The sequence below is a fragment of the Diadema setosum genome, chromosome 19 (assembly GCF_964275005.1).
Source record: "Diadema setosum chromosome 19, eeDiaSeto1, whole genome shotgun sequence".
Taxonomy (NCBI): Eukaryota; Metazoa; Echinodermata; class Echinoidea; order Diadematoida; family Diadematidae; genus Diadema; species Diadema setosum.
In genome coordinates, this window is record NC_092703.1 from 23011265 (window position 1) to 23035278 (window position 24014).

A 24014-nucleotide genomic window follows, 5' to 3' on the forward strand; every position below is an offset into this window, starting at 1 on the left:
GTGTTTTCATATGTCGATGAAGAGCAAACTGTCAAATCAGTAGCAATAAAACAACTTGAAACAAAAATGTTGATCTTCTTGCATTTAATGTCATGCACAGAGGCTTACAGGGGCATTCCCCCTGCTAATTATGTATAATCTAACATCATGTAGTATGCCTACATAAATCGATAGTGCCATGTACAAATTTGTGGGATCCTTGAGCAGATGAGCCAATACTCTATAAAATCCACAACACAATACACGTATACACTGCTGAACAAGGATGATGACATAGGAGGCTTAAATAATACTGCAATGTAGCGATGTAATTCTATTACAATACCAATTGCTCAACAACGTCACCTGTGGATGCATGATTTCTTCCTTTGTTCTGCTTTTTTGGGCATCCAATAGTGCATTCTTATCCTTATGTCAAACTTCTGTCATCATCCTTGTTTACTTCTATCAGTTATCAATTTTGAAAACATTTTTAATCCTAATCCCAGTCAATATAAATTCTGAGACTGTGTAACAAGGATGTTCAAATGCAAAAGTCTGGAAATCATCCCGAGGTCTCCATTTAAAAAGAATTCCAGTTCAGTTACAAGTTAGTCTGAAGAATTATACTCTTATGAGTACAACAGTGAGAATTTGATCAAAACTGGATAAAAATTAGGGCAGTTATGAAATTGTGAAGTTTCACTAATTTCTGCAGAACGGTTCTCGTACATTTGATATGAATAGGCACATGAGTGAGCTGATGATGTCATCACCTCACAATTTTTCATTGATAGTGTCAAAATGGCAAAAACTTGATGTTTCTGTTTCTACTAAACTAAAAGTGTAAAACATGATGTTAATTCTGGTTGAATAGCTTCAAAATAATGGTCAGTTTACATAGATATATCAGGATTTGAGACTGGTGTGTAATTGCGTTTGAGTGAAACACTGTAAATTTCTAAATTTTATGTACAAACTATATTGCAAGTTGTGAGGGGATGACATCATCACTTCACTATTTGCATATTCATATTGACTGTTCAAGAACTGTTTCCTGAAAATATAGCAAAATTTATATACAGGTATGTCACAACTTCCTTTTTTGCAATTTTGATCAAATTTATCATTGTTCTCATAAAGTTTTATTCTTTTTTTTTTTTAAGAATAGCTTTCAACTGCACTGGACTTCCCCTTGAATATTCCACTGATTCCCTTCATTCAATATGTGATATCAACTTTCATTAATGGGGACTACACTTGTACTTCCTGCATTTTTCCTTCCTGTGACAAAGACTCTTCCTGTTAATACTACCATCAAGTTGATTTGCAACACTTATGGACCATGAACCATGTGAACGGAGTGCTTTCTTCGATCCATTATCCCCGCCACCACCTGATTATGTGCATCTTTAATGTTTGGATGATGACGACTGTGTAATTTTGCATTGTCAGTGACAAAAGATCCGTTTTCCTAATCATAGTTTTATTTGGCTAAGGAGTCTTTTCAAGCAGACTCAACTGCCTTTGAATAAACATCTGGCAAATCAAAATAAAAACATGGCAAATTTTGTGTCACAAAACTGGTAATGGTTGAAGTTGACATTTTGTCTTGTGGACAGACATGTAATGTTGCTTAAGGATAGATATAAAAGTCATGTACAGTTGCCGCCTATGTTTTCTCTGAAACAATGTGCAAAAATTCTCTGAAACAATGTGCGAAAAATGGGAACTAAAGGTATTTGATTACAAATAACATTCAGCCTGACAAAATAGTTGCTTTCTCTTGTAAAGTATGATTATTTCGCAAATGAAATTGATTGGCAATGATTCCCCAATACGCACCATAACCTAACATGCATTTTTCTTGATTTTAAGAAAGTTACATCTTCTGCCAGTGCAGATTTTAGATTTTCCAAAGCTCCATCTTGTTTTTATTATCCAGGCTGGTGCATGAACTAATCAACGAGTGAAGAATGTCCGTGTGTAGTAGGTCCATGGTATGAGCATGCACACTGTACTAGTAATGAAGCAATGATGTTATTAACTACAGTATGATTATCATTTTTTTTTTCTCTATCTTGGTATCAACTATCATTAACAAATATTGAGACTACAACAAAAAGAGGACATGGAGTCACTTTCTATTCCTGTGTTCTCAAGCAGCTGTTTACAGAGTGTGGATTTCAGGGTAAAGTTTCAATCTTCATGGACACATCACTTATAGCTATCGGAGATCATGTGATTGATAGAGAGCTACTGTATAGAACACTTAAATGTAAATAACAAAATCATTATACAGTGCACCCCCATTATAACGAACAAGGTAATAACGAAATCCCAGATACAACGAAGTGAAAACTGAGGCCCTAACATTATCCCCTCTCTGTTTTGTTTTGTTTTTTCATTGTTTATTTGTTCGGTTATAATGACATTTATAATGACAATATAACGAAAAGAAACTGCCGGTCCTGAGAACTTCGTTGTAACAGGAGTCCACTGCACTTCACAAAGACGTAAGAAAATTTCTTTCAAACAACATATCAAATCTGTTCAAGTGGAAAGATCAGCTCGGATCAGTACTAGTATTTGCCTGTTTTTGGTTTTATTTCTTATTTTTATTTATTTATTTATTCATTTTTTTCTTTATTATTATTATTTTTATTATTATTATTTTTTTTTTGGTCTTATGGCATGGCACTTCAAATTAATCAGTCAATAGGCAAGTTTTGGTTTGTGATTAAACATTTTGATGCACATCCAGTGAATTACAAAACTAAGAAGTCGGCTTAACTGACCTGCCAATGGTATTTTCTCATGGGAGAGCAGTGCCTCCAGTGAAGCTATTCTGAAAGTCATTACCATCATCACTGTCATCATCATCATCACCATCAACACAATCACACTTGTTGTTGCTGTTATCACAATTACAATTCTTCTCATCATTACATCTCCTATCATCGACAACAATGTAGGTATTATAATGACAATCTCATCTGGAATTAGAGTAAATAGGTTTGACCCGACCTGCAAAATTATCTCACTTTTTCTTTATCATTTGACATGACATATAGAGAATATGATGCATTGCTCTTAGACTGTCCTACCAAGTCATCATCACTTCTGAAAAGTTCTCAGTCTTGCAAAGCCTTCTTTCAAAACGAAGAAAACATAGCAAGCAACACAGAAAAAATAGTAACGGTTCTAGTGTACCCCCACCCCAAACACACACACACACACAAACAATGCTCTCCTCCTTTCCAGTAAGATTTCTATTAATGGTGAATTGACATTAATGTATGTGTACTACCCATCAACACATGCCCCCTCTTTATTTCTTGTTAAAACAACAGAAATAAAAGGAAAAAAATGGGGGCGTGCAACCCCCTTTAATTTTGTAAAGGCAAGAAACAGCTTCAATTGCCCAAGGACTTCCGTGATGTATTCCCACAGAACCACTGAATAGTAATTTTGTGATGGAATGATACGAGGTGAGCCTCAAGAAAGTGCATCTCACTTTAACATCTGTATTTTAAGTCCCAGCTACACAGTTCTGTGGTTGGTTCAATGTTGTCACTATTCAGGCATTACTAGTCATTGTTGGTGATTTCTACTGTAGGGTTAAAACAGTTCTCTTTTGTTCGAGTTCTTTATTTTTCACTGCAGAATTCTCAAAAGTGTCTTAATTGCTAAAATTATAACTGATTCCTAAATTTGCAACATGTCAGAGAATTTAAAAAAAAAAAAAATCTATTTGTATGTCCCTGTCAAATTCTTTCTGACTTTGAGCAGATTTGGTGCATTTGACCAGGTTCATTTGATCTTCCACCAGTATTGGAAGTGCAGAGAAATTGACAGGCACCAATTTAACTCCATCTTAATTAAAGGGGGGTGAGGTGATCAAATTGACTATCAGCCAGTGTTTTCCCTTTTGAACTCTCAAAGTCAGAGCACGAGAAAGTAGAGCATCTACTCCAAACCTATAGTGACATTTTCAGTGCAACATCCCATGATATCTGCCAGACAATATCCATCACCATGCAACATGTCAACCGCAACTCCCATGCGACAGAGAGCCTACTGAACTTTCCCAGCAATGAGAGTGGAAATTCAGAAGCAAGTCGGCAATCTTCTTCAAAGAGACATCATTGAAGAAAGCTAAAGCCTTTGGGATAGCCCCATAATGGTGTGAAAGAAAGACAATACCTACCGATTTTGCATCGATTACCAGAAACTTAAAGGGGCATTCCAGACGATTTTCATAATTTCACATCATGTAGTAAATAAATTGAAAGCTCCATTTATAGATTATGGAATTTTTTGTGGTTTTTGAGAGAAACCAGTACTATTAAAAATCTTAAACAAATTATACTGAACAGCGTTGATGACATAGGAGCCTCGCATATTTCAGAAATGCAGTAGTGTAATTCCATTAAAATACCTCTTACTTAAACATGTTCACCTGAATGAAATCTATTCATGCCTTCTATTGCTCTGCTTCTTGAGCCTCAACTCATGCATTTGTATGGTGAGGCTGCCATGTCATCATCCTTGTTCATTGCACTTTGTTATAAATTTTGAAAATATTCTTATTCCTCACCCCAATCACTCTAAATTCTGAGACTCTGTACTCAGTACAATTAATCTATAGTTGTTCAAATGTTAAAGTCTGCAAATCATCCGGAGGTCTCCTTTAATGCAGTGCCGACCATATAAGACTCGCATCCAATTCCACGGCAAGACAAGATTGACTCTCTTTATCATCAACTTACTTCAGCATCATGGACTTGTCAAGTGGATATTGGTGGGTTATTCAACAAATTCAACAAATATTCACTTTTCTACAATCATGAAAGAGCAATGGACCAACCGCTTTCAGAAAGCAGGGGGAATAATTGCTACCCTTAACATATGTCAATATCAAGTTGATGGAATTTGTAATTTTCATGAAAAATAGATTTTTGCAGAATTTTCTTTATATTTTCTTGGTATTGTTGTCCACTCATACGTCATAACCTCTAGTAGTCTCCTTACCCAGCGATTCCAACATCAAAACTTTAAAAATTCATAACTTTTGCATCGATTGTCCGATTTTCTTCAAACTTTCACTGATGTGTTCTACTAATGTTGCTGCTTTCACTCAATCCACATTGCTCTGGGGTTTATCTTCCCTTTAATTGTCAGCAATACGAGAAACTATAATGCCACGAAAAAGGGCATCAGTTCTGGTTTGTGAAAGTTTTAGACCACGAATGTTTCTGGTTTAACAGTATATACAGTGAAATCATGCACAACATTTATTTTCTCATGTTTCTTCCATTGTCGTATAACACATATCGTCGCTGGGGCGACAAGACCTCGTATCTACAAAATGTCAAATGTTCAGGAGAGCCAAAAAACATGGCGGCCAAAGCACTGTGGCAAATGGGATAGCCTTTCCTTTGACATGCTGTAGTGGCTTCGTTTTGGGAGTAAGACAGTTGGGATTTGGACAGGACATCACTTAACCCATTATTTGACCATTAATCCAAAAAAGTCATTTTCATCAAAATTGCAGATACAAGGTCTTGTCACCCCAGTGACGATATGACAATGACCACACCCTACAATGTACAACACCGAAAATCTACTCACACACCATGCAAAAAGGCCCCACAGACAAAATAGCAGGATGTCGTTTACCATCCACACACCGAGATTTTTCCCGCCCATTCAGATGGACAGAAATCCCGTCATTGGAGAGTGCCGATTGCAATGATCTGTCAACCAAACTGCACTTGCCCAAAATCCACGCAGCATCAACCCTTGGCCTTGTGTTTTATGTGCTATCGTGATGTGATGTGTTTTGAATGATGGGATAAAAAAATCTACAGAATTATCACAATAATTTCAATATAATTTTTGGGGGGATTATGCATTGGGATGCTGATCTCGCTATTTAGTGAGATTGTAATGTCCACACTGGCAAAACTCTTTCAATTTGGATCGCGATGCAAATCTTGAGATTTGTATTTTGCTAGTTTGCATCAGCATGAATCTTACAAATGTTCAGTGAATAGCTATGATCAAAGACAGCCTTCAAATGATAATTGAGACACTGCATGTCTGACAATATAGTATACTAAAACATGTTGTTTTCTTTGTTTGCTTGTCTGTCTTTTTTGTGGGCAGCATTTCTACCCAGTTTGTATGACTACAAATCCCTATATTTTGTAGATTGGAAAATAAGTCATTGGAGAGTCAGTGTGCCTACGTGGAAGATATGGCACAATCCTTCTCCCCTCTGCCCCCCCCCCCCAAAAAAAGGAAAGAAAAATTCATCTATTGCAAATTCCAGTTTCTCTTGGCTGAGTCTGCACTGAGACAGTGCACACAAACGTTCATCTGCCACTTTACTCAGTGATAATGGAACATGTGATATCACAGGTATGTCACTTTGGCTCCTTTCTCAATTCCAAATATTTTATCAAATCCTGTTCTGCTACGCTTTTCTTCTTTTTCTTCCCCTGCTTCCTTGGTGGCACACTGTTTTGAAGTTCTCGCATGCCCTGGAAGCCACTGTACCACTTCGGTCCGGCATTCTCTGCCCGCACTTTCCGACAGACATCCTGCATCTCCACTCTGGACACGAGAGCACGAGTCGTCATGTCAGCGTGGTCGTCTCCGCGCCGACGAACTCCAACTTCTCGTACTCCTCTTTGACAGTGTCCAGCATCTCGCTGAGTTTGACGGGATCCTGAAGCTCATGCGGTTCCAAGCCAAGCTCCTTTACAGATTTTTCCTTGCTGCTGAACTCTCGCAGCATGTAGTTTTTACCAGCCTGGATGGTATGGGGAAGAAATAGAAATCACAGTAATAATAATAATAATGATAAAAAAAAAAAATAATAATGATGATGATAATAATAACAATAATGATAAAAAATAATAATGATAATGATGATGATGATAATAATAATAATAAGAATGATAATAATAATAATAGAACTAGACTCGGAATTTGTCAACACTGACAAATTAGGTGATCCGATCTATTGGGGAAATCAATGATTTCAGTCCTGATCCCAATAGGTATGACCATACAGGTTTCATCTGTGTTGAGGGGACATTGGCCATGTGATGTTTGGAGTCTCATTTAGAAAAGGGAGTCAGACCTGCCATCTTTGGTACCGAATTCCGTATGCAGTAACGAAGATACAGAATGAAGTATATTTGACCTTTGACCCCATTTTGCACACCAAAGATGGCATCTGAGCAAAAAGTGGTTATTTTGTGAAATGATTCTTGTAACATGGTCTTTGCGTGTGCAAAATATGGGAAAAATAGGACAAGTATTCACCAAGATACAGGATGAAACATTTATGACCTTTGACCCTAATTTACATACCCAAGATGGTGTCCGATCAAGTAGTTGTTATTTTATGAAAAAATGTATGTGACATTAACTAAACATGTGCAAAATATGGGGGTGATAGAGGCTGTTTTTCTTGAGTTATTGCAAAGAAAGTTGCAAAAAGAAAGAAATATCTCAATACATCGAAGATAAGCTTTAATTTCAACCAAGTTTTTTAGCATGATCCCGACATCGTATGAGAAAACAAAAGGCACGTAACGATAGCGCAAAGTCTCAGCTACGACATATTAAAATCTAGGAGAAAGTCACCGAAGGGTAAGTGAGCTAGTGCTCGATAAAGACAATCATGTCAACTTTCACATCTAGAAAAATTCCCTCCCATAGAGATAACACGTCATAACGAAGATACAGAAAAAAGTACATATGAAATTTGACCCCACTTTGCACAGACAAGATGGCATCTGAGCAAAAAGTGGTTATTTTGTGAAATGATCCTTGTAACATGGTCTTTACGTGTGCAAAATATGGGAAAGATAGGACATGTATTTACTAAGATACAGGATGAAATATTTATGACCTTTGACCCTAATTTACGTACCCAAGATGGTGTCCGATCAAGTAGTTGTTATTTTATGAAATAATGTACGTAACGTGAACTAAACATGTTCAAAATATGGGGGTGATAGGGGTTGTCTTTCTTGAGTTATTGCAAAGAAAGTTGCAGAAAGAAAGAAATATCTCAATACATCGAAAATAAGTTTTAATTTCAACCAAATTTTTTGACGTGATGCCGACATTGTATGAAAAAACAAAGGGCACATTACGATAGCCTAAAGTCTCAGCTACAACATATTAAAATTTGGGAGAAATTTACTGAAGCATAAGTGAGCTAGTGCTCGAGAAAGATAGTCATGTCAATTTTCATTTCCAGAAAAACTGCACTCCCATAGAGATAACACGTAAACTGGTCAAATTTGACAAGACTACTTTCAATCCATTTTTACGAGGTGATGCCGTCACCCAATCAAAAGGCTGTTATTATATTAATGAAAGAGTATTTAATAAGCTACAACATACTGAAATCTCGGTGAAAATTGGCAAAGGATTAGTGAGATACCTTCGAATGAACTTAATATTTGATGACGTCATTTTGAAAATTTACTTTTTTTACTTTATTAAGAAATTTGATATCTTTTAATCATTTTTTCAGCATCGCCAACCCATGAAATGACATGTACAACTCATCAGCTTTCAGAATAGGTAAAGAAAATGGGAGGTCACCGTCCATCCTGACGAGTAAAATCGGATTCAAAATTGGCGTTTTTTTTGCATTGTTGGACTGTATATCGCCATTGACGCGCGCGCGGAATTTCAACTTTGACGGGTCCGTATGACGTCATATTGAGTCGGATTGACTTGAAACTTGGTAGAAATATTCCTTGACATTCCAGGCATCCGATAAGTGTGAAAGAACGGGAAATTTCTATTGCATATGAGCTGTGCGTGCGTATATGCGCGCGCGCATACGCGTCCGTCCAATTTTTTCAATTTTTAAAAAAATGCTCCAAATGGTCTGAAACGTGTGCAAAAAAAATTTCAGCTCGATTTGAGCATACAAATATTTCGACGCGCGCATACGCGCACGTTTTAAGAGAAAATATGAATTTTGAGAATATGAGTAGAATCCGCATAACTTGAAATATATGTGACGTAAATTTCATTGAAAAATTCCATTCCACTAATGAGATATGAATGAGAATGTGTTTTCATATAATGACGTCATAGTGACGTCACGGTCGACTGATCACTATGATTTTATTAGACCCGTCGTCTTTGGGACATGATACATATATGGTATTATTTTGACATCTGATAGAAAGAATACTTTCTGAGCTAATCGATACACAAAATTTGTCCAGAAATAAAGAAAGAAGAAGAAGAACCACCAACAAAGAATCCGTACAGATACAGAAGGTGATCCGAGAGGATACTCGGATCACCTAATAATAATGATGACGGTACAATAATAATGACAGTGATAATATCAGATTATTATTACATTGTACTATAAACATGAAGATAAGATATGGGGAATACATATATACGTTTACGAGGCATAGTCTCACAAGTCTGCCATGACTGACAACAAAAAACTTCAATAATTTTCTGCTCTGTCTGTCAGACCAGTAGGTTCCCAGTTTTTCCATTTTTTACTGGTTCATTCCTGAAAAAGTTACTGGTCGGACTGTGATTTTTACTGGTCAGGGACCATCGCACCAGTGCTAGTGTGCAGCATTGCATAAGGTCAAAGGCATGAGGTACAATTCATTCTGCTTGATTTCAATCCTGATATCGGAAATAATTTTATGGTAATAAAGTGATAATTGGTGTGGAGGGTAATGGGAGGTCTGTGATGTAATGACAACACAGCTCATCCAATATGGATTTATGGTTGTGAAAATTATCCCAGTTTTATAAAAATGCAGTGAAATATGATATAACTTACATATATTTCATATCCACTTCCAATTCAACTTTCATCGTTCTGTTTGCATGATTCCCTTTAATTCTCTAGGTATGTCTACTTGAAATGTGGAGAGGTCTTTCAGTACAAAGCATACAAACTTCCTAGTTCAATGTTTTCTCACCCATAGAGCATTCAGGCATATAATCATAATGTAGCTGCATGGACCATGTATGGAGTGGATTGGGAATATAGCAGAAAGACCATTAGACTTTTACTAGCAACAGTATTCTAAAATTATACTGACACCCTACAACTTTACCTGCATGTTGCACAAAATAAGGTTGTGTTTGTGTTCCATTAATTTCTCTCTTTTCTTTTTGTTCTCTCTCTCTCTCTCTCTCTCTCTTTATATTTCTTATCATGCAATATTAACTTTTGGCATAGTTTGCATCTCAAAATTTGTCAATTTAAAGTGGACAAATGGCTGTCATGTAAATATGAAAATCACTTTTGCATATTTCTTTCTGTAATTGTTTCCATACATTGTATCAGTATGTAAAAAAAAAAAGAAGAGATCTCATGAACAACACCTACTTTATGGAATCTCATGAACAGTACCTTCTTTATGGAATGCTATCAACCCATAATATCCTGGGGAAATAGTGCGGGATATATTACCATCTTGTCATCATTAACTTGGCACACTCTGAATTCCACAGGACATCTTGTATATGTTTTGGAGAAAGCTTTTATAGCTGGAACTAATTCAGTGCATCAAAATCTGCACATTATCACAATCAAACTTCCAAAAATTTGCCAAGTCAAGAAAGAAACACTGACTTCAATCTCCAAATGTGTTGCCAGTTGGAGAATCATTCCTGCATTTATCAATCACTGATCTCTAACGGAATATTTGGATATCTCTTGAATAGACCGACTGCTTTGAAGCCACCGCACCACCATCTTACCATGCAATATCAGCCATATGATGTATCTCTGTAAGAAGTTCATGACATCACATGATCTTTGCGAGAGTCTCTGTTTGAAAATGCATGCAAATCTCCGTAGAGTGTGCGTGGAATTGGATGTGCGGCAGCTTCACTTCTTTGTACAACATCAATGAGCAAATCCAGATCCTATACAGATCAATGGTACTAATTTAACCATCAAATCATTTGTGTGGGTTGGTAATGTGTTTTCTATCAGGATTTTACTATTCATTGTCAGTGTTTCAATATTTACAACAACAAAAAAAAACTTGTGCTTGAGGTTTTTGCTGCTCATATTATTGTTTATTTGCACAATTTTAAAGAAGTTTCTTAATTGCAAGATTTAAACTTGATCCTTGAATTGGCAACATACTTTAAAAGATAACAGTAATGACATCTACTTCAAATTGGCATTTTTTTTTCTGAATTAGGATAGATTTGGGTGATAAGCACAATCAGGGTATGCAATCATGACTTTCTCACTTTAAAAAATTGTAACTTCTAAAAGAATGCACCAACTGACTTAAAAATTCATATGCAGCATGCTAAGACATCAGTAATCACATGTGGTAAGACAATAGCTAATTTCTTCTCATTTACCGTTAATTATTAAAGATTAATTACCAAAAAGTCCCCCAAAACCCACGTAATGCGTCAAAAAAAGCGTTTTACAACTTACGTAAAATCAAGATTTGAGGTCCATATTTTAAGTCTACCCCTATGTGTTTGGTATCAAATTAATGGATTTTTTCCTGGCATTGCTTGCATGCAATAAAAAGCAGTGGTACTTTCAGCTGGAGAAAGTTATAAGGTCTGAACTCCCATCGTGGTAGGAGCGTAATGCTGGCTTATTTTTGTGACATTGTGACCTTTTAACCCATGCTGTACAGCTATACATGGAGAAACAGCTTATTTTTCTGCTTTTTCTGAAAGTACTGAAGACACACTACAATATGGTGTGCTGTTTGGCAATAAATGTTCAGCCAGTTTTGAGTTTTGAGCCATTTTCAAATGCTGAGTAAAATAAGTGCAGCCGTTTTTCAGTATTTTCAGTGAGGTATATCCTAATTTGACTACTTTAAAGAATCTTTTCCCCTTATTGAATATCCTTGTTTTTTTAACCATGAATTGTACATGTGTAGAAATCTATTGTGTGAAAATTTTAGCAAATTTGAACAACAGGAACTTATTTTTTTATATTTTTACAAATTGCTGAGCATAAAAAAGTGCAATACACGCCCATGTTGTACTGCATGAAGGTCATATGATAAGTGTTCAGTGTTCATATTTGAATGCTTGTTCAATTTCTAAAGATATCATAAGCAAAAACATAGTATATTGGCTTAATATGTCATTGTTTGAGTGTCACAGCTTGGATATCTACTCAAGTCATCATAAATCTCACATTCATTCTTCTATCTGTGTGTTACAAATATGAGAATTGATCCAAACACTGTGCGCACATTCAAGGTCAAACTGTACAGATAATTTTTTGATGAAAAATATAATATCTTCCAAAGTACCAGCCCTAATTTCATAAAAATTTGTAATAATGGCCACTATAGGTCTGTTACCTATTCCTGAAAGTTTCGCCTCTTCACTCTTTGGCAAAAGTGAAATATGATAAAATATGTAAAAGTGGTTTTATTTGAATTCAAGATAATGCCTACAAAATTGATCATCCATTTCAAGAAGTGAAAATATGAAATTCATTCATATTTTGTGATATGTTATGGCTATGGGCTGGTGGTGAATGAAAGGGATATTTATCAGGAATATCTAACAGCAATGTCAGATGAAAAAAAAACATTCTCCTTTTTTTAAATGAATTTTTCCAATATATTAGTCATTTCAATGTAATTCGACACCCCTAATTTAAATGCTAATTTATGCGCAGTTTAATGCAAAATTTTGACTCTTTCTTTACATGAAATGAAAATTTGAACACTCAGCTACAACAAACAACAAAAAAAGCATTTTCACCAAGTTTTTTCATTTTTGCCCTGTTACACAATTGCATACCCTGTCATTGTGCTATTGACCTTTGAGCAATTGAGCAAGTTCAATGTACTCTTTCTATTATAAAAATCTAGAATATCGACTCCTCTACTCCATAAATCTTTTTCCGTGTAGCAACATGCCTCATTGCCCATACAGTTTGTATGTGACATGAGTGAGTGAACATATACAAGCAGATTCGCATGCTTTGTAATGAAAGATCTCTCCATGTTCAAAGTACATGTTTAGAGGAAAAGGAAGTCAAGCAAACAGAAGGGTAGCCTTTTGTCAAGGCCCTCTTGCTGTATGGTGCAGAGCAGAGACTCCAACTCGCCCGCTTTTGACAGGAGATCTCGTGCCGAAAGCCCATTTTTGCAAAATCTCCCGTTTTCCCGCTTGAGATTTAATTCTCCTGCCCTGGCTCCGTGTCTCCCGCTTGAAATAATTTCTTACTTTAATGTCATTGTATGCTGAAAACTAGAATTATCACTGAAGGTGATTAATACCCCCGCCCCTAGGGTTGCTTTATAGTATGTGATGTCATGAGAGCAATCATACAAACAAAATGTGACCACAGTTGCTTGAGTGCTATGGTAAAAGTTGGTTCCACAAGGTTTGGGTAAAAAGTGTGGTTACCATGGCAATGCACTGTCTGATACAAACACAAGGGACATTTTGCATAACTACACTTAAAGACCATCATACACACCAAATTTGACCTTCATAGCTTGAATGGTTTATTTTGATACAAAAATGAGTGGTTACCATGGCAAAACATTTTCCTTATACTAACACATTGGTGTCTTGCAAAACTACACTTCTAGATCATGATACATACTAAATTTGACTTAAATTGCTTGAATGATGGAAAAGTTATTCAATCTGCAAGGTTTTGGTAAAATTGTGGTTACCATGGCAATGGTTTGTGTGACAAACATAAAAATTATGTGTTCCACATCTATACCTCAGGGCCATAATACCTACCAAATTTGGTTTCAATTGCTTGAAAACTGTGGAAGAAGTTCACTCCACAGGTTAAAAAAAAAGAAAAAAGATGTGGTTACCATGGCAACACATTGTCCGATACAAATACAAAGGACATTTTGCAAAACTACACTTAAATGAGCATTATATACACCAAATTTCACCTTCATAGATTAAATGGTTCAATTTGATACAAAAATGAGTGGTTACCATGGCAACACATTTTTTTTTATGTTAACACATTGGTGTCTTGCATAACTACACCTCCCGATCATCATACATACTAAATATGACCTTAATTGTTTGAATGTGGAAGATATTCAATCCACAAGGTTTTGGTAAAATTATGGTTACCATGGCAACGCTTTGTCTGACAAACACAAAAATTATGTGTTCCAAATCTATGCCTCAAGGCCATAATGCCTACCAAATTTATTTCAATTGCTTCAAAATTGTGGAAGTTATTCACTCCACAGGATTTCAAAGAATACATGCGGTTACCATGGCAATGCTTTGTCAAGTACAAACACAAAGAGTGTCTTGCATACTACACCTATAGATCATCATAGATACCGATTTTGAAATTGAATGCTTAAACACTATGGAAGTAGTTCCCTCAACAAGGTTGTGGTAAAATTGTGGTTACCATGGCAACGCAATGTCCAACAAACACACAAAAAACATGTCTTGCACATCTATACCTCAATATCATCATTTACCCCAAGTTTCATTTAAATTGCTTCAAAACTGTAGAAGGAGTTCGCAACGGAAGATTTTGCAACAGAACGACTGCCCGACCGCCCGACCAACATGGCGGTGATTCCTACATACTGTAAAACGAGGAATGTTCGCGTGCATTTTAATTTGGCGAATTTCGCTAACGCCAAGATTCGCAAAATTAAAATGCACGCGAAAGTTCTTGTCTACACTATATGCATTGAATTCCAGTGACATTTCGTGAAAATTTCATGCCGCAAAAAAGGCTGTCGGCTCCAATTCACGAAAATTTCATGCCGCGAATATAGGATTATCGTGTTTTACAGTACCCCCTTCACACTAAGTGTGGCAGGGGTATAATTAAGCCTGAAATAGCACAAGAGAGCATCTACTTTGTAGGCTCTAGAACCCTAACAGTTGAGCTTCCAGGGCCCTTAAGCGGGCCCGGCCCTGGACCTTAGCCGCATGGAACTTCGCGCTCATGATCTGCGCTTCGCTCACATCAAGTTGGAGTCTCCCGTTTGATACGGATCTCAGGCGGGAGAATCTCCAGATCAGAAGGTGCTTGGGGTTGGAGTCTCTGGAAGAGAGCCCAGCTGAGTTGGGTTGTGTGAGGGCTTTTGAGATCTGCTTCGCATCGTTTTGTTAGCCTTTTGAATTACTGACGTTTGCTCCCCGATTTCGGGAGCAAAAGTCCACCAACCAGTGTGTCTGTCTGCCTAAGACTGATTTACATACGATGAATGCACACCACAGACCTCCACACATGGTAAGTGATGCACGTGAACAGGCCGGACAATGCCAAGACAGAGGATGAGGGGAGATTCCATTGGTCGACCAGAACCCGTTAAATGACTTTTCAGAAGGGTTTAATGTGTCATGAATAATAATGTACAAAGCAGATCTGAAAAGGCCCTTGCGTTGTCACGCTCGGCTGGGCTCGTTTCACTTGCCCGTTACAGCGAGAGGGCCTTGACAAAAGGCTAACAGAAGGGTGAAAGTTCAATTAGCTGGCTTTAATCTCCAAATGTGCAGCCGATGAGGAATCAATCAGTATCAATACAGCCATCATCTCATTTCGGTGGATTGGTGATGAATTTTCAGATCTTTTTCTTTCTGATTTAGAATAGATTTGAGCAAATGAGCAGGTTCCATCTACTTTTTCTAAAATCTAGAATATGCAGTAAAATGCAGAGTTGCCAATATAATGCAATGACAAGATAACCATTTCTGTGCCAAGAGTTGATGAATTACAAGGTTATTTGAAATTTCTGCATCCAAGACAAGACATTATGAATAGACAGTAACTGACTCAAGAGAAAGGGAGCTTTCTAGTACCTTATGAAACACTAAGTAACAGTATATGTGTATGAAATAAAAAGATATGGCATCAAACAACAGAAATATGGTTTCTGGGATTTTATGGTTAAGAGGTAATCCCAAACTAACTCTTGTTTCCTCGTCAAGAGATGTTGGTTACCACTTATCAACACTGAAGAGAATTTCAGGAATTGAGCATGGCACACCAGAGGACTCACCTCATGATAGAGCCTTGTATCATTGATGCGAACCATCACTCCATCCACGCGGAGAAAGAACCGGAGTAGAATAAAGAAGCTTGACTGCATGACTCTCTGAAATACAATGGACAGACAAACTGAAGATAAATTATATGGCAATATTGATGGTGCTGACAATATCATAGTACATACACTGTATGTATGTGCATATGGGCAATTCTAACTAGACAGTCCAGTCTCTACAAAAACGCCTGTCACATTTGTACAGCGACTGGGCTGTGTATAGTTTAAAATAGGGCAATTCCAGCATTACAGACATTACGTTCAGATAAAAAATTTTTGTGACTTTGGGGGTTATTTCAACAACTCAGCATGATCGCTCTGAACCCATTCTTGGTTTATTCTAAATAGGTAATTTTGAAGTGTTAACAGTCCGATTTTTTATTTAAATCATGTGGTAGATATTACACAAAATGCTTGCCACTATGGCCATTACAGTTTTGGGACATGATTATTTACCTCCATGTGGATTTGTTGAAAAATTTACATACAAATTGGAGCATCACGTAAAGGAAATTTTCTTCCAAATGAGTGCTCAGGTCCTCATTAAGTTGAAGATTGATTGTGTACAACAGATGCAGCATTTACTCTACAGGTTCACAAATGTAGTGTTATGGAAATTACAACTTTGTCTTCTTTTTATAGTCCCGATACTCATGCTTCAACACAGTTCTTCTCTACATCTATCGAAGGGGCCAGACTAATATTAGTGTTTGTTTGCCCATAAATTCTGAAGTGCTGATGAATATGGAATAATGAGAGCCAAAGATTGTGTTTTTCACAAAAGATATAACTAGAAATGTCGCTATGGCGACTGATGCCTCCGCCATAATGCATGATTCTCCCAATAGGTGTATAGTACAATGTCTTCACAATGTGTGATGACAGTTTCACATAACTGGCAAAATATTGAAATGACAGGTTTGTCAGAAATATCTTGAATGTTCACTTTCCTTAAACTGGGTTTGCTATAATTGTCTAAGAGTGCAGGTACACATATTTGGGGAATTGAGGATTTTTACTTGACTTCTGACCGACCCTTTTATAATTCAATGCAATGAGTAATTCTCAAGGTATGAAGAAAGAAAGAGTGTAATTACAGTATAAAATAGATTTTTTTCTTTGCATTTAAACCTGGCCTTTGACCCTTAACCTTTGACCTTCTGGCTGGAAATTTCCCAGCGAATCTCCATTAGGTAATACATGTATATATTAAGTTTTAAAACTAATAATACAAGCATTGCATACACTAGTATATGAGGGAAATAGTAAAATTTTGAGGAGTTGACCTTGACCTTTGACCCCCTGACTATTGACCCATGACCCCTAAGTTCCCTAGATAAACCCTGCCAGTCAGTACATGCGTATGTACCAAGTTCCATGAAAATACAGCACTGTACATTGAACCATTTGCGAGAAAAGTGAAATTGTAACATTTTCACCTAACCTTTGACCTTTGACCTTATGACATGAAACTCTCTCTGGAGAATCTTTACGCAGTAGTACATGTCTACACTAAGTTTCAAGAAAATACCTTCGGGCATTGCATAGATATGGGGGGAAAAGCAACATTTTTAGCATTTGACCATGACCTTTTGACCTTTGACCTCTTGCCCATGTCACTAAAATCTCCTCAACTAATTGCCCCATCATACATCATCCTTGGACCAAGTTTGATGAAAGCTGCTTCATCCAGTTTTGAGTTATCACGTAAACAGATAAATTTTAGGATTTGACCTTGATCTCTGACCTTTGACCTCAGTCCGATTTCTCTAAAAAACTAATCAAGTAATTGTCCCATCATACATCATCCTCGGACAAAGTTTGGTGAAATTTGCCCGATCCAGTCTTCAGTTATCGCATAAACAAATACAATTTCATGATTTCACCTTGACCTTTGACCTTTGGCCTTTGGCCGATTTCACCCAAAATCTAATCAAGTAATTGCCTCATCATATTACATACTTGGACCAAGTTTGGTAAAATTCCAGTCAATATTACTCAAGTTATCATGTAAACGAATGCGGACGGACGTATGGACGGACGGACAACCCGAAAACATAATGCCTCCGGCACCACTTCGTGGCGGAGGCATAGAAATTTTGACCCCCCCCCCCAAAAAAAAAAAAAAAAAATAGTTTTTTAAGCCCTTGAGAATGAGCAGGTGTCTGTGGGAAAAAAAAAAAAGGAAAGAAGAGACCTGGAATGTGGGAATCCATCTTGATCAACTACATGTTCCACATATGTATGAAATCTTTTACAAAAATGAAAATAAAGGAAAACATGAATTAAAAATGCTGCTGCCGCATAATGGAAATCTACCCGTCTGACCAATCCAAGTTCTATCTTATAAAGCAGGGCACTTCAGTGAACAGAGTTATAACATAATCTTGTTACAACGAAGTAAAAATTTAGGTCCCAAAATTATCATCACCAATGTCTATGTTACAAAGTTCTCTTCAGTCATAACAAATTTCAAGACAAAGAAAAAGAACTATTATTCCCATGGACTTTGTTAAATGGGAGGTGCCTGTATGACACAAATGAAAGATCTGGGGCATTTTTCGTCCAGGGTCTACAGGTCATTTTCACGAGAGCACTACTGGGTCCAAAAAATAATAGGTGGCTTTTACATTTTCCCATACACAAGACAAATCTAAAATAACCAATCTTACGGTCTCAAATCAAGTTTGAATGAAATCCATTCCAGAAATAATCGTGCTATTGCTTTCATAAGCATTTTTGCAAATGCTGATCTGTGTAGGGTGACCTTTGACCCTGCTAAAGTGGGACTATTGAGGGCGACATTACCAAAACCTAATGTCCTCTCACTCCCACAGTACTACAGTCTCTAAAAGAAATTTGAAGAAAAATCCTTTCAGCAATGTACTGCAGCATGCAGCACACACACAAATGGAACGTAAAAAATTCACCCATTTGCCTACAGAAGAACGGACACTGAGGGCGCTATCCCTGAATGACCAATGGGCATCATTAGATCTTCCACTACCTCCGCTCTCCATCTTCCTCCATGGCACATTTGAACAAAATCCATCAAGGAATGAGGCCACAGTCCTGTCCATGAAAAATGTGGTGTGTTGCAAGATAAAGTCACTGAATTTACAGTCCTCCAGAGAATCTGTCTACTGGTCGACATGATACTGCAGTAGTAATCAACTTTTAATGGGCTTTTTTCTTTCTTTCCTCCCCTACCCCCCCCCCACCCCCACCCTCTCCACCCACACACACACACACACACACAAATCAAGTGAGGAAACTGATCATTACCATTTTGACACTGAGGACAGCACTTCCATTGTCCGCTAGCTCATCTTCAAAAAGAGGCATGTCTTCATAGAAGAATATCTTCTCCCGAACTTTGAGTTTCTCTATGTCTATCCTCTCCTCTGTCTTCAATACCTGCACCATGAAAATGAGAGAAGCAACAGGTCTGGTATCAAGAAAATGAGTTCAGTGAAAGTAACATGAGTAAAATGAGAGAAGCAACAAGTCTGGTATCAAGAAAATTAAACAGTGAGAGTAAAATTTGAATGAAACATAAAAACAAAGTAACGATATACAGAGGGTACATTCCTGGTGGTATGATCGGAGTCCACACATTATTTCACAAAGATGAAGTGGTAAATTTGTTTGAGTGAGAGAACTTTCAGTAGAAAGCTTTGCACATGTTGCTGTGCTCAATATTATATTTCATGTCATCTAAGCATATCATACTGGTATCTGAATGGTAGACTTTAACTGCTGATATTTGGCACTGTCTTTTTGTTTTGTTTTGGGTTGCTGCTGTTCTGTTGTTTCTTCTTCTTCTTCTTCTTCTTTTTTTTTTTTTTTTTTTTGGGGGGGGGGCTTATTAATTTGTTTTCATTCTTTTGTCTTGTGGATAGGTTCATTTACAACATGCATGGAATATTTTGTCTCATGGAGTGTGCTGGACCTTTCCAGGCTTGTTGACCTCTTTGAAACCACAACATAAAATGAAACAAACAAACAACCAAAGAAATACTGATACTCTTTGTCAGAATTTTAGATTCAAAGTTCACAACAGTTTGATATCTACAATTCTACACCATGTTCAATACTGCTTTAATGAGTTGTATAAAATTAGACAACCAAATGGTCGAGGCTGCAGCAAAATTGAAAAGTATGAAAGTCTTCTAATCTTAAAATTTCCCATGTTTTCTCATAAAATTTCAAGGTTCACTTTTCTCATTGGAGAAGAGAGGTATTTCTCTTTTTTAAACTGTTCATACAGAGTTGCCTTTGGTGTTTCACTCTGTTAAGGAGAACAAATGGAATTTCATGTGGATTTATTGCTTATTACATGGTCCAAGATAAAAATCACTAAATGGGTTGATCTATCACACAAGCTTGTTCAATTTGATGCAAGGCTCTGCCAAAATTACTGGAGTACAGATTGTATTTTCTGGTGATTGTCCAGGGTAAGGTGGAAGGGACATGGTAAAAAGTGACATGTGATGTATCTGGAGGGTTCACAAGGAGTGAAGGGGGGGGGGGGGGACAAATAAGCTTGTATTTGTATACACACCATATTGTTGCAATACCTGCATTTGCCCACTTGGACTTGAGATGACAGACCCTGTATAGTCCGTAGTGTAGGTCCAGTCAAATGGCTTGACGACTTTTGAGATGAATTCACAGTCACTCCTGCAGAGACAAAAGAGAAAGAGAACATTTGAATTTTTACAAACCAGACTACAAGAGTCAAGTATTACTCAATGTGGAATGCCTCAATCAATTTCCACCCAGAATGAAAAAAAAAAAGAAAAAAAAATTAAAATTGCCTTCACAAATCTAAACAAGACAAAATAATCACAGCAATCCTCCAAAGTCTGTTCTTTGGCAGAAGACTTAAAGAGGCAATCCACCAAAAAATAAACTTTTCAATGAGCATTCATTATTTGACTTTCATACAGCATGTAGATTTTTGTCCAGTGTTTTTAAATGTACAGTTGTACAATATTGTAGGTTACACCCAAAATTTGCATTTTGGTTTGGCAAAAATTCAACTAAGTGGTTCTTTAAGCAATTTTGGGCAATGTTCTCCCTCATTTAAAGTGTTCTTGCAGATTGTATTGTATGGGGGGGGGGGGGTAATTAAATGCACACTGGAAACAAAAAGTAACCCAACATCCCTGCAATGTACCTGCAAATGCCCAAATACACAGGCAGTGTCCCACTCAAATCCCAGTATTAAATGTCGCAGGAAAAAGGCCCAAGTCACAACTGAGTTACCTTGCCTCTCTCCAAGCGTTCGCATAGGCCACCTTCACAGGGTCATTCTTGTTGTCCACCCTCCGGAGGGCGTCGATAGTGTTGAACTCTATTCCAAAGCCGGCCGTGTGCTGAACCTTGAGCTTGTTCTCTCCAAACAGCATCTCCGGCAGCTGAGGCAGCTCCAGGTCTTCTTCATATCTATTCACAATTTAACCAGGGCATCGTGAACTTAGCATTTGAAGCGTATCAGGGCAATAACAACTCTACCCCCCACCCCCGAGCTCCTGATACATCAAAACTTAGTTGTGGCCTGAAGTACAAATTTAACTACACACACGCCTGTCACAGTACACCCACATTCACATGGCATCTGGTCCGGCTAGGCATGAACCCGTTGCATTTTATTATTAGGATTGCTTTTGTTTGGGGATACTCAGCCATTACAGGACCAATTTAAATACGTTGTACCCGTATAGATCTCTACTGCGTACTGGTACTGTGTGAATTCAGGACTCTAAAAATTACAATACATGAACATGTTCTTTCATAATTTCATAATTTTATCTATCAAAAGGTTTGTTTGTATTTAATCATATCTCACAAATAAATTAATTTTACACACTTTTTTTGTTTTTGTCAAAACACACACAAAGTTGGAAACTTGCAGCCCCATCAATTTTTCAATCACAAGGGAAAAAAAAAAAAGAAGCAAATCAAGGGCAAGGCAAAACTGCGCCATCCCTTCCAACATGTTCGAAGACAAACATGACAAAGGCTTGTTGTTGTACTACATGTACACTGTATGTAGGCGTCTAGATCTAACGTTAACGTTTAATACTCTCCACTGACTCCAGACTCTACCTAAACAATTAACGTTAGGTTAGAGCGTCTAAGTTAGTTGTACACAAGTGAAATCTCCGAATAGCTTAGTTCTGTAGGGGCAAGCATGGTATTACCGGACGAATGGTATTACCGGACACGCACATTTTTGCGTACTAATGACATTCTGTACGCGCGAGACTTCGTAGATTAGCCTCACAGAACTTTGTGTGGACCGAAATCGCAAAAAACGCCACATAAAAATGTAAAAACACGAAAAAATTCACATTTTACCTCAAATTCATAGTTGAGTGACCCGCAACTCGAGATAGCTAATATTTATGCATGTTTGAATCACATTTCGCAACTGAAATTCTAAGAAATCCCACTCACATACAGCCTTACAGGAAAAATGCTGAAGATTCTGGCAATAGAACCAAAAGTTCACTGATCGATATCGGAGATTTGTAGCTATCGTCCTCAAACGCGAACGATGCGGAATAGTTGTGCGCTAAGGGGCTCGCAACTCATCACCCGTGCGTGCAGCTCCCATAGACAAAGCATGTAAACTAGAAGTAGGGCCTAGAGTCTAACCAGTTGTCAATTTTTTCACAAGGTTTTATTCTGTGAACTGTTCGAAATGTTCAAGACAGACATTTTACCGCAAAATACGAAATTTTAGCCTCATTTGCCAATTTTTTCTTTGTCATCCGCTCAGTGATAATGTGTACGATGATTTGTGGGATAAATTGTGATTCTTGTGCAAGGATTACAACTGTAGGCAAGTGCGAAAGATGTCGATTAGGCCTACAAACAATGACAATGTATTTCATTGCGAAAATCGTGTCCGGTAATACAATGCGATTTTGCACCGCGCAAAAAGACAACTTTTGTAGAGGGTTATGTTTGAAGCATATTTTCTAAAAACTGGAGTGAACAATTGACATCAGTTGGCTGAATTCGTAATTTCCAGGAGTCTGTGATTAAATTTATTTTAAGTGATTTTATTTTTAGCCCAAATTTCATCCTCTGAGTAGGCCTACGGAATTCAAAGCCACGAAAGAAAGCGTCCGGTAATTGGATGTGCCACCCTACCTCATTACCTACATCCTATTCAGGTGGCCTTCTAATGTAAATTAAGTTACCTTTTATTGCCTTTATTGCAAGACGAGATTGGTAGTGTAGATCTAGTGCTTGTGCAAGCAGCGTAACGCCAAGCAGCACACCGGTCAACAGCAGCGTCGCCCGCAGAAGGATCGGCGTAGAAATTGGGTGAGTTGCTGTTCGCGTCTGCGAAGGACCAACGCACCAACGTGCTTGGCCTGAGCTGGCCCGTCACTTCTTCGGGGTGGTCACACATACGTTATATCCCTGTATCCGTGTATTCTTGTTATTAAAAAGTGATTACGTTAACAAGTCAACTTACCTGGCAACAGCTTCTGATTTCGAAATATGCCCTTTGACACTGGTTATGGTCCATGGTCCGAAACTGAACGTTTCTGTTTTCGGTCCACTCTTTGGGTTTGCCATCACTGTTTCACCCTTGGGTTGCGTTGATTGCATGTATTACTGTACCGATTGGTTCAGCAAGGAGAGAGCCCTTCACACACTGCGGCTAGTCGCAGTGCGTCAAGTGTGAAATTTACAGTCTTATATCAAAGTTGCCAATTTAACATAAGTATTCTGTTTTTATCATATTTGTTAAAAAACTAATTAAATTTCCTGACAAATATCAAATTCAAACAATAAATTGAATATCTGTTCCTTAATTTTAAAACTTAGCAGTTTTACATGATAAATGTTAATCTGTGAAACGTAATTGGTAGTGTCTTGTGCGTGTCTTGTTGTGAACGATCAGAGATTCTGTACAGG

At 37.4% G+C, this 24014-nt stretch overlaps 1 protein-coding gene across 1 annotated transcript; it reads right to left on the reverse strand.

The window, feature by feature from the left end:
• Positions 1–5646: 5646 nt before the first annotated feature.
• Positions 5647–23677, reverse strand: LOC140242719 (TIP41-like protein). Its single transcript, XM_072322479.1, has 6 exons — positions 23569–23677; positions 21342–21521; positions 20651–20753; positions 19356–19487; positions 16026–16121; positions 5647–6799 (listed from the first exon to the last, which is right to left on the reverse strand). The coding sequence occupies exons 1-6, from the start codon at positions 23670–23672 to the stop codon at positions 6623–6625; spliced, it is 792 nt and encodes a 263-aa protein (XP_072178580.1). The 5' UTR covers positions 23673–23677; the 3' UTR covers positions 5647–6622.
• Positions 23678–24014: the final 337 nt, after the last annotated feature.